Genomic DNA, 12,112 nt, shown 5'->3' with positions numbered 1-12,112 from the left:
ATATATCATATTTAGCCAAAAAATCTCGATTAAGGTAATGATAAATGGAAATAAAATTTTGTGTAAAATGAATATTTTCTTAAACTAATTATAGTTTCAAAAATAACAGTTAACATTTTCCAATTCACAATCGGTGCCGTAACATTGTATCGTTGTATGTCATAAACATTTTCCAAACAAATTTTTCGAATAAAAAACGGTGCTACGACACTGATTGTGCATTGGACAATTGTATGAGAGGTACTGAACCCACATTCCGAAAATCTGCTAATTTTTAGCTCAACAATGGATTGACACAAAATTCTTACCTTTACATCAATGGCTTCGATGTTAGTGTTAAAATTTTTTAATTTATTGGCCATCTCATTATAAGCTTGACACCGTGCGTCCTTGTTGCGGTGAAATGTGTGTTTGGGATTATAGAGGAACACATATTTTTGATACATCTCAGTCAGTTGCAGCACGGCTTCTTTAGACCATTCGAACTATAAATATCAACAAAACAATCCATGCATCAATGTTAATTCATACACAATTAAAATATTTCCCCATTTTTACTTGGCTGTTGTTTTCCATTTAATTATAGTTTTACTATAAATATATTTATACTGCTTATACTCTTCAGAGACAATTTCTTTAAATAAATACCCCAATAATGTGTTTTAATTATTTATTTATGCATTTATTGAATCAATTTATAGTGAAATTAAATGTTTTTATTTTATTTATTATTTGTTTATATTATCACTGTACATGGTTGTAAAAATTTGGATATTTGCACTAAGCCAGAGATGTTCCTAAGGTCACCATACACTATCAAGCAAGGCGTATTAACAAGGTGAGTGCATAAAATCAGCTGTTTCTTAATTCGCTGTGGTTTTATGTACACTATATGTCAAACTTTGTTTATGCATACGACAGATTCGTACTAGATTAAAGAAACAGTTTGCATTTTAGCTTTAATCTAGTACGAAACAGTAGTAGGCGTAAGATTTTTTGACCGATACCTACTTGGTATCGAAACAAAAGTATCGATATTTACTTGTAGTTACTCGTATTGTTACATCCCTAAGTTTACAAAATGTTCATGCGTTAATTTTCAAAGACCTTTGCAACGACGTATATAACGTAAGTTGGACCTGCATCAAATTCGGGAAAAAATATTTTATAACCCAAGTTTTTTTTCACCAAACAATTTTTTTGCCATAATATTTTTTTCACTAATAAATTTTAAAAATGTAAACCAATTATTAAAAAAAATTTTAAATTTTTAAAAAAATTTTACCTAAAAATATTTAAAATTTTAATTTTAAAGTATAATTTGGTGTAGGGTATATATGACTCGACACAGCCGAATATATAAAGCTCTCTTACTTTTTTATTTTACATTAGCTCTGTTCAAGGCGAATCTAATAACTTTTTAAACAAATTATTATTTCATTAATTTGATTTCACTAAAAAAAACTTATTCATTGATTAAATATTTGTTTCATATTCCAATAAATATTCATATTATCATGTTTTTTTTATCATTTAGTCTGTAACTGGTTGCACTATTTCCTGTTGTTTTATCATTAAATGAGACATACGTGTAACACAATTAGCATAGTAATAAATGAATTCCTCATATTCATCTCTGACCTTCTGATGTACTTGTTTTAAATGTCGGACGACTCTGAAATAAAACAAAAATTAAGTATTTAAATGCTATATAAATGCTATTTTTAAAACTCAAAAGTACTTGTGCCTGGAAAAGAAATCCTTATCACAAATTTTACATTTCACTTGAGGTTCACCGATGTGAACAGCCTTATGTGCCCTCCACTTTGTAGAGGCAACCGTCTTATTACAATATTGACATTGCACTGTGTACTTCGACTGTATATGAGTGCAAAAATACAAATGTAAATTAAAAGAAATACGTATTTATGTGGCCATAATAAAAACGTACCTGTCCACCTTTTTTTTGGAGATGGGCAGCTGAGTGTCTCACCAAATGTCTGTCTAAATCAACTTGTCGGAAAAATTCTTTTGGGCATAGTCGGCATGGCACCATCTGACCAAGATGTATACGCCTATGAACATTAAGTGCTCCCCGATTGAAGAATGCTTTATCACAAAATTCACATTTGTATTTTTTTTGCCGATTCTCTTCATGTATTTCCATATGATTTCTTAAGGCCATTTTCGTATATAATTTAATCCCACATTTGGGACACGTTTCAGTTCGTTTTCTATTTTCACTGTGTGTGGCTTCGTGAGTTCTCAGTGTGGATTTATCGTTGACTTTTAAAGCTAAAACAAACACAAAAAATAATCCTTTTTTATAGGGATATGAAGTGATTCGTTACAACGTACTTCATATATTGAAGTATGTATTATCGTAAGTTAATTAAATGTTTACACTTTTATATAAGCAAAAATCCAAAATACGGGTTAGGACTATCTGAAATAATTTAGCCCTATATGTATATGTTAAAAAGGGTACGTAGAGACTTAAATGACTAAAATTATATGTATGTACATTAACCCTATGTACTCCTAAGAAATTAAAACAATGAATTAACTCATACTGAATGCTTATGGAAATGCTTAAGAAAATATATTTAATTTGATTTTCATTTGAACCGTTCTTGAGGAGTTAAAAAAATGTAAATATATAAAATTTACTTTAATTTTGAAAATTTTCGAAACATTGATATTAATTATGGCATGAATATTAATTATAGCAAACAAACGTTGAAATATATTACCCATATAGTCGGAAATCAAGTTAAAATATGTATAACAAACAAAAATGTATAAATTTAAAACAATTACTTACAGCAATATGCACACAGATATGTCTTAAATTTTCTGCCTTTAACCGTAGTTGAGGAGGTAGTAGGTTTTGTATCAGAACTTTGACTTAGTTCCTGTTCTAATAATTCCTCGGACAAAGGTTGACTATTTGGTATTGGAGTAATGTCAACATGTTCAATTATTTCAGCTTCATGCATAGACATTTCCTTAGAAATACTATCATTTATTGCATTCTCTATACGTACAACATTATCGTAAGCATTTGTGGGACATATTATTTCATCTTCAATATCTATTAATGTCTTATCATCCGTTATAGATTCTTCTTCAATTAAATCATTTGACTCACAAACATCCAAAATCTTAATTTCGAAGTTCATTGTATCTTGACTCGTATTTATTTCCATATCGAATTCTTCTTTATTTGTCAGTGCCCCTTGAAGGAATTTAAAAGATTCTAGTGCTTTTTCAAATAATAAATGAGCATTTCTAAGACCATTTGAACATATTTTACATAAATTTGACGGAAAAGAATCTGATGCTAAAAGAGTTAAAATTTATGAATGTTTTTAACTTGCTGCTTTAAAAATTTAATATTCAAATGGCAACTTACTGCTTGGCTGCAGATTTGTATATTTGTAGTAACAATCTTTGTAGCTCATGTTACATAATTCGGCAACGTCTTCATTCCAGTCTAAGGTCACATTGTTATCCAGACAAATAACACACAAATTTTCATTTAATTTCAGGGAATCCATCCTCTCCTGTTTAAAGATTTTAATAACAAATAATAAATTTTAATTGTAAAAAAATATATGTATTTAGTTCAGCGTTGCTATTTCGATCTTTACAGTTTGTAACCATTATACAATAGTCCTCTTGATATTCAATAGTAACTAATTACTTTATAGGGGGAGACCATTTCTTCTAATCCGATTGAGGAAACGTAAATTTACAACAAAAAAGTGATTCGTACAAAATTGTGGAATCTCGCGAGTATATTTCTTCAGATATGAAATCTCCACTGTTTTTAATCAAACTACATACATATGTATATAGAATGGTAAAAAAATAAATCATGCAAAATTTACTTGACTCTTAATGTTATAGTTCGCTATATACCTATTCGATAACATTTTGTATGGGATGTGAGATAAAGATTTTTTCATTCAAAATATGCATATAATAGTTGTTGGAGTAACTTTATGGGAGAAAATACTCAAATGAAATAAATACCAATATAAAAGAAACATCCTAATCGGTAAGAAATGAAATAACACTCAACAAAATACTTACAAATATATTACTGCGCTCTTTCCGAACTTTTATAAAATTATCCAAGAAGGATAGATGATTGAACCAGTAAGCAAATGGGACGTAAAATTGATCTGCCCTCGCACCTCGTTTCTTTTCTTTGGCGACTTCCCTTGTATATTGTCCGCGCAAATATGTTATTTTAGTCTGGAAAAAATATATAAATAGAAAATTAGTATTTTCTTAAACTCAATAATGTAACTTAGATTCAATTATAGTTTTCAAGATATTCAATTGTATGAGAGGTACAGAACCTACATTCGGAAATTCTGCTAATTTTTAGCTCAACGATGGATTGACAAAAAATTCTTACCTTTACATCGATGCCTTCGATGTTAGTGTTAAAAATTTTTAATTTATCGGCCATCTCATTATAAGCTTGATTCCGTGCTTCCGTGTTGCGGTAATATGTGTGTTTTGGATTATAGAGGAACTCATATTTTTGCCACATCTCAGTCAGTTGCAGCACGGCTTCTTTAGACCATTCGAACTATAAATATCAACAAAACAATGTATGCATTAATGTTAATACATACACAATTAAAATATTTCCTCACTTTTACTGGGCTTTTGTTCTCCATTTAATTATATTTTCAATATATATTTATTTTGTTAATAATTCAGACTGCATCGATATTGTAACCGAAATCTACTTGAGTTAATTTAACTCACAGCTGATACTCTTCAGGAACAATTTTTTAAAATAAATGTCCCAATAAAATGTTTCAATTATTTATTTATGTATTTATCAATTTATAGTGAAATTAAATGGTTTTTATTTTGTTATATATATTTTATTTATTATTGTTCGGGGCATGGTTGTAAAAATGTGGAGTATTTGCACTAAGACGGAGATGTTCTTAGGAATATTAAGATAATTTCCAAAGTAAATTAATAAAGTAGCCACAGTACTACAACAAATACAACATTTACAAAAACCACAAGCATTTTTGTTTTTGGTTTAAGGTCTGAGCTGTCAAAGTTGCCTGTTGTTGTTTTTGCTTTTGGGCTTGTTGTATTTTTCGCCACAACAACCACAAGTGAATTGACAGTTCAGACCAAAGTAAAAAAAATAGTCAGCTGTTCTACTGAGTCTACTTTATTAATTTACTTTGATAATTTCAAGGCGTATTTAACAAGGTGACAGCAGTGGGGAATTGAAATAAATACAGGCGAATTCATTTATTTTTTATATATGGAGTTTGACATAATGGCGTTCCGGCGAATATTTTTTATATATGCAGTCAAAGTAAATTAATAAAGTAGACTCAGTAGAACAGCTGACTATTTTTTTTCCTTTGGTCTGAACTGTCAATTCACTTGTGGTTGTTGTGGCGAAAAATACAACAAGCCCAAAAGCAAAAACAACAACAGGCAACTTTGACAGCTCAGACCTTAAACCAAAAACAAAATTGCTTGTGGTTTTTGTAAATGTTGTATTTGTTGTAGTACTGTCGCTACTTTATTAATTTACTTTGTATGCAGTTTGACATTATCGCGTGCTAGTTCTGTAATCAGCTGTTCTCGTGAGGTCACCTTATTAGATTCGCCTTGGATAATTTCGTCCAAGGTGCATTTAAGGTGCCATCGGCAGCACAGCTGATTATAGAAATAGCACGCACAAATGTCAAACTACATATATAAAAAATATTCGCCCGTAAGTAAGTATGTCAAACTCTATATATAAAAAATAAGTGAATTCGCCTGTATTTATTTCAATTCGCCACTGCTGTCACCTTGTTAAATACGCCTTGCTTATGTACATCGGTGGATTTTGATGGATTAACACCCATATCAAGGTGCATTTAATAAGGTGCCATCGGCAGCACAGCTGATTATAGAAATAGCACGCACAAATGTCAAACTACATATATAAAAAATATTCGCCCGTACGTCCGTATGTCAAACCAAGGTGCATTTAATAAGGTGCCATCGGCAGCATAACTGATTATAGAAATAGTACGCACAAATGTCAAACTACATATATAAAAAATATTCGCCCGTATGTCAAACTCTATATATAAAAAATAAGTGAATTCGCCTGTATTTATTTCAATTCGCCACTGCTGTCACCTTGTTAAATACGCCTTGTGTCAAACTCTATATATAAAAAATAAGTGAATTCGCCTGTATTTATTTCAATTCGCCACTGCTGTCACCATGTTAAATACGCCTTGACCCAAAGTAAATTAATAAAGTAGACTCAGTAGAACAGCTGACTATTTTTTTTATTCAGTCTGAACTGTCAATTCACTTGTGGTTGTTGTAGCGAAAAATACAACAAGCCCAAAAGCAAAAACAACAACAGGCAACTTTGACAGCTCAGACCTTAAACCAACAACAAAATTGCTTGTGGTTTTTGTATATGTTGTATTTGTTGTAGTACTGTCGCTACTTTATTAATTTACTTTGCCTTGACCCATATTCTCAATCTCTGGTTATTTTTTTATCGTGACGATAAACTGACAGTTCTCATACAAAAAATGTTAATTGGAGGTTTATCGTTACGAGAAACGATAACCAGATATTGAGAAAATGGGGGTAAGGATGTGCTTTAACGAGGTAGTTCGTTACTACAAGGACTAATCATACAAATACGAGTGAATTCATTAATTTGCTCGTATTTGCCTGAATTCGCCACCGACACCACCTTAGAGTAATCTATTGGAGAGTCAATTGTTACTTAATTTTATATTATACTTTGGAGATTATGTAACTAGTGGTAATATTAGTTCTGGAAAGTCAACCAATTCGTCCAATTATAGTATGTCGATATTTATTTTGGTAGAAAATTAATATACAAAAACATGGAATTAAATTTTATTCATAAAACATTTTTATGGACTTGTGATTTGAAAACACAATAGATTTTTTTAAACTAGTTTTATAAAACTAACATTAGCTAATGCGTGTTATACCTACACATTTTTAGGATTCATGGTATAAAACGAAATCAAGTTTCATTCAATCCATTTCCCAATATTTTTCATACAAATTGAATACATTTCCAACGTTTCGTTTTGGAAACCAAGTTCTGTTTATGATATTGTTTGAGCATGGAACTAATTAATTATTGGAAAATTGTATTTCCTCATTTTGCTCCAAAAACAAACGTGATATTCGATTCCTTGTATGCAGTATAATAAAATCATTATATTCTTCATTCCCTTTTTTATGGATATTTTTCATATGTAAAACACAGCTAAAAAATTAAAGATTATAAAGTGATTAATAAATGAAGATTAATGTTAAGTAAAATTTTGAAAAATGACAAAGATTAAGACATTTTCATTAATATATTAACATTACATACATACCTTCCCCGACTGAAAAACTCCTTATTACAAATGGAACATTTCATTAAAGGTGTATTTAAATGAGCAGCCGTGTGAGATTTAAAACTTGTGCTAAGTATGGATTTGTCACAATGTTTGCAGCGTACATAATATTTTGACTATAAGATGGTGAAATTAATTAAACATATTTTAATTTGTTTAAACGCTATTAACAATAAAAACTTAACTAAAATGTAGCACTAACTATAGATCATAATTTTAAAAATTTTGTGGTTTAATTTTACTATAACTTGGCGTTAACAAACATAATTTGACATAGGTATTTCAAACAAAATGTTCAATATTAATCCCCAATTTCACGATGTCTGGTTATTACGTAGCTAAAAATAACTAAACATTGTTAAAATGTGGGTAATACTTATAGTTGGTGCTAACTTTAAATTAAGTTTTTATTGTTAATGGTCCTAAATATACTTTTACTTACTCTTTTCTTTGTATTGGAATTTATCTCGGCAGCTGAGTGTGAAACCATATGTCTATCTAAATCGATTTGACGGAAAAATTCTTTTGTACATAAGCTACAGGGTGTCATTTGTCCCAAATGTATTCGACGATGTATATTAAGTGCACCCTTGTTATAGAAGGCTTTATTACAAAAATCACACTTGTGTTTTTTCTCACGATTTTCATTATGTATTCGCTTATGAGCGTAGAGACTGGGTTTATTAAAGAACTTTAGACCGCATACTTTGCAAGTTTCTTTACGTTCTCGATTTCTAATGTGTGTTTTTGCATGGGCTTGTGCTGCATATTTGCTGGGGAATACTTTTGCTGTAGTTATAGGTATAATTTTATATTTATATATTAAGTAAAGAAATTAAAACTATGCAAATAAATAATTCTTAAAGCTTATACATATGTACATTAGACTAGTCCAAGACTATATGAAATTTGCGGATGGCTTATTTACTGTACTTTATTACAATGTTTTTCCTGGTTTATTTTTTTTTTTATTATTATTTATTTTCAACAAAAATTGTTATTTATTTCCACAAATTTCTGGTTGCCAATTGCCATCAGTAATATGGTTTGGTTGTCATCCATAATAGACCCATTAATGTACATTTACTTTTTAAATGGTATATAAGATTCGGCACAGGAGAATATAACACTATTTCTTGTTGCAAATTAAAATTGGATTCTAATACTTACAACAGATTAAACAGATGTTTGATCCTTCTGTTTGAGTTTTAGGCATTATTTTTACATCACATATTTGGTCATCCAACCACTCATTTTCTAATTTTGAAGTTTTGATATCCTTTGTATTACATTTATTTTCATCTGATACTTTTAATTTTTTATTAATGCTATTATTTCCACTATTTTGTTTTATTGATTTACACTTAGCATTTTGAATTTTTCGCGATTTTGATGAGGACGCACTGAGTAATAGTAGTAAATTATCTTTTGTGTCATTCGATTTTAAGACAGGAACGCTTTGATATTCATCAATGTTATCTTTTATTTTAATATAGCTTTTTGTAATCTGTTTTTTTCTTTTACTACGTCCAGTGCTTACAGACTTATTATCAAAATCATTACTTAGATTTTGTTCCTGAGATTGTTCGTCTATAACATCTATTTCTAATTCCTCTATTAAAACAGTTTCAAATTCAGTAGGAGAATATTTTATATCCTCATCAACATTTGTAGAATCAGCTATTTGTAAATTAAAATGCTTTGTTTCTTCAAAATATGCATACGATTCTGTTGCTCTCGAAATCAGTGTATGAACATTTTCTAATCCATTTAAACAATTTTGACATAACATGGGCGAAAATGGATCAGGATCTGAAATAAACATGGTCTATAATTTGTATAAGTTCATCACAAATATTTTAGTAGATACAAACCAAGGTATTCTAACTGGCTGTATTTGTAGTAGCAATCTTTGTAAGTTATGTCGTAATATTCAAATAAATTATTGTTCCAGTTCAAAACTACACTCTCATCCAAACAAATACGACAAATGTGTTCTTTAAATTCTTGGGAATACATTTTGGAGTTGTAAACACAAAGTGTAGTTGTAAATAAATAAATAAAATATTTTTGTTTTTATTTTTGAAAAGGTAAACAAACAATTCACAATGGGTTTTGACGGGTATCCAATACTAAAAAAGTAGGCAGATTCCTAAGCAAAATACGATTTTAATGCATCAATTAGCCGGTACGTATCGTATCAGTAAAATATATGAATAATAATATATCGAATTTACAAGTCCTTTTAAACGATATCAAAATACATATTTAAGATCGAATAATTATTTTAGGAGATATTTAAGATTTTATTGAGTTAGAGATGTTCCAAATGGCTGATAAGTTCTTAAGGAAAAACAAACTCCCAAAAATATCCAAAAGGTATTGAAACGTTACCTAACGTAAAGACTAATAGAGCCTATACACCAAAGTATTCCATTGCTAAGGGAAACGAATCAGCTGGTTGGTTGAGATTGGGTTAAAAACAAAAATACAATATTTTATTTTCTTCTACAACGTCGATATGAATTCCCATGAATTTAAGGAAAATATTTGTCGTATTTGTTTGGATGAGAATGTAGTGTTGAACTGGAGCAATATGTTATATGATTTTTATGGCATAACCTTCAAGGAATGCTATTACAAATACACCCATTTGGAATGTATTGGTTTGTATCTGCTTACCAAAATATTTCTATTTAACAAAACGAAATTAAATATTTTATATTACGTTTTATTTAGCACCTGATCCATTTTCACCCATGTTATGTCAAAATTGTTTAAATGGTTTACAAAATGTTCATGCCTTAATTTTGAGAGCCTTGGAGTCGCATAAATATTTTGAGGAAAGAAATCTTAATAATTTACAAATTGTTTATGACTCTGAAAACACTGAAGACGTTACAAAATATACCCCAACAGAATTTGAAACTGTATTATTAGATCAAATAGAAGTAGAACCTACAAAGGAACATGATGTCTATAAAAAGCCTAATGAAAAGTATAATCTTAAATCTGTGGACACTCGAAGATGCAAGAGAATAAAACAGATTTCAAAATGTATTAAAACAAAAGAGAATGTTGTTGAACTTCAAAGTATTCCTGCATTAAATTCTAATAATTCTAAAGATAAATTGCTACTACTACTGAGCGCTTCTGTTACAAGTTTTGGAAAAAAAGACAAATCTAAACGTAAACTAATAAAACAAAATAACACTTGTGATATCAATAATGAGGATTTAAGTATATCAGATGAAAATACAGAACATGCTAAAGAAATACCAAATATAAAGTTAGAAAAGGTTACGTTGGATGACAAAATCGAAAATTGTAGTACACAAGTGAATATTAAAAATAAAAGTAAGGTAAAAGAGGCTGAAGACTCCAGAATGTGTTCTATTTGCTGTAAGTACATTTTTAATATTACAACATAAAGCCTATGTTATGCTTAAAACTGTATTTTCTAATAATACCCTATGTTTTGGACTTCATAATATTTATCCATAATAAAATATGTATTTATATAACCCCAGCTAAAATATGCCGCAGCAAATATGCAGTACAAGAGCACGAAAAAACACATGTAGAAAATCGAGAACGCAAAGAAACTTGCAAAGTGTGTGGACTTAAGTTTTATGACAAAAAAAATCTCTATATTCATAGACGAATACACAATGAAAATCGGGAAAAGAAGCACAATTGTGAGTTTTGTAATAAAGCTTTCTTTAATAAGGGTGCACTTAATATACACCGACGAATACATTTGGGTCAAATGATACCCTGCAGTTTATGTTCAAAACAATATTTTCGTCAAATCGATTTAGAGAGACATATGATTTCACATTCAACTACAACCATTAGTTCTGATGCAAAAAGAAGAGTGAGTATATGATTTCTTTAAAATCATGGTAGATTTGTATATAAATGTTATTCATTATTATTGACAATCTTGTAGACAAAATATTTCGTACGCTGCAAACATTGTGACAAATCCATACTTAGTACGAATTTTAAATCTCACATGGCTGCCCATTTAAATGCGCCTTTAATGAAATGTTCCATTTGTAATAGGGAGTTTTTCCGACGGAGAAGGTAATGTTTGGGCATATTATTTTGCAACTACATATTTTCTTAATATTTTCTCTTTAATAGCTGTGTTCTCCATGTGAAAAAAATCCACCAGAAAACTAATGAGGATTACAACGATTTTATTATACGGTACACTAACAATCGAATATCACGTCTATTTTTAGAGCAAACTGCGGATATACTACAGTCTGATGGTGAATAACATTTAAAATAAAATCATTTTATAAAAAAAATATATATATCGTCCCCTCAATAAAACAATAGTGTATAAGTATATACACCATTATTTTTTTATTGCCTAATAAGAATCAACATAACTGATTCTATATGTGGTCAATTTGGTGAAATTCTACTTCTACAAAGTGGGTCAAAAGATCTATTGAAGTATTACATTTGTTCTAGATGTCTACTAACACAAACATTTTAAACTCATTTATTTCGAAATGGCAAAAAAAGTGTACACTATTGTTTTATTAAGGGGACGATATGTACCTATATAAAATCAATATCCGAATCATGAGTTGACTACATATTAGAAATAATAGACTACAAATTATAATAAATTACAGACA

General features: G+C 29.5%; 2 protein-coding genes across 2 annotated transcripts; one reads left to right on the top strand and one right to left on the bottom strand.

The window, feature by feature from the left end:
• Positions 1-1,301: 1,301 nt before the first annotated feature.
• On the bottom strand, positions 1,302-9,493 carry LOC135956802 (zinc finger protein 423-like). The gene is made up of 12 exons (XM_065507389.1): positions 9,329-9,493; positions 8,625-9,266; positions 7,897-8,243; positions 7,434-7,570; positions 7,186-7,318; positions 4,430-4,606; positions 4,099-4,263; positions 3,416-3,566; positions 2,825-3,343; positions 1,952-2,295; positions 1,742-1,878; positions 1,302-1,675 (listed from the first exon to the last, which is right to left on the bottom strand). Exons 1-12 carry the CDS (start codon positions 9,471-9,473, stop codon positions 1,534-1,536), a joined length of 3,039 nt encoding a protein of 1,012 aa, XP_065363461.1. The 5' UTR covers positions 9,474-9,493; the 3' UTR covers positions 1,302-1,533.
• A 717-nt stretch (positions 9,494-10,210) lies between these two features.
• LOC135959068 (zinc finger protein 429-like) lies at positions 10,211-11,749 on the top strand. Its single transcript, XM_065510071.1, has 4 exons — positions 10,211-10,856; positions 10,985-11,331; positions 11,407-11,543; positions 11,604-11,749. Exons 1-4 carry the CDS (start codon positions 10,214-10,216, stop codon positions 11,740-11,742), a joined length of 1,266 nt encoding a protein of 421 aa, XP_065366143.1. The 5' UTR covers positions 10,211-10,213; the 3' UTR covers positions 11,743-11,749.
• Positions 11,750-12,112: the final 363 nt, after the last annotated feature.

Source organism: Calliphora vicina, chromosome 4, assembly GCF_958450345.1.
Source record: "Calliphora vicina chromosome 4, idCalVici1.1, whole genome shotgun sequence".
Taxonomy (NCBI): domain Eukaryota; kingdom Metazoa; phylum Arthropoda; class Insecta; order Diptera; family Calliphoridae; genus Calliphora; species Calliphora vicina.
Note: the sequence above shows the minus strand (reverse complement) of the source record. Positions and strands in the feature narration are given on the sequence as shown.

Bases quoted from the DNA above. Each gene is read 5' to 3' on its own strand.
- LOC135956802 (XM_065507389.1), bottom strand. From the start codon at position 9,473: ATGTATTCCCAAGAATTTAAAGAACACATTTGTCGTATTTGTTTGGAT. The intron at 7,571-7,896 runs GTAAGTAAAAGT...ACCATCTTATAG, and splicing joins ATTCCAATACAAAGAAAAGA to TCAAAATATTATGTACGCTG. The intron at 1,879-1,951 runs GTACGTTTTTAT...ACTCATATACAG, and splicing joins TCCAAAAAAAAGGTGGACAG to TCGAAGTACACAGTGCAATG.
- LOC135959068 (XM_065510071.1), top strand. From the start codon at position 10,214: ATGTTATGTCAAAATTGTTTAAATGGTTTACAAAATGTTCATGCCTTA. The intron at 10,857-10,984 runs GTAAGTACATTT...ATATAACCCCAG, and splicing joins CAGAATGTGTTCTATTTGCT to CTAAAATATGCCGCAGCAAA. The intron at 11,332-11,406 runs GTGAGTATATGA...ACAATCTTGTAG, and splicing joins GTTCTGATGCAAAAAGAAGA to ACAAAATATTTCGTACGCTG.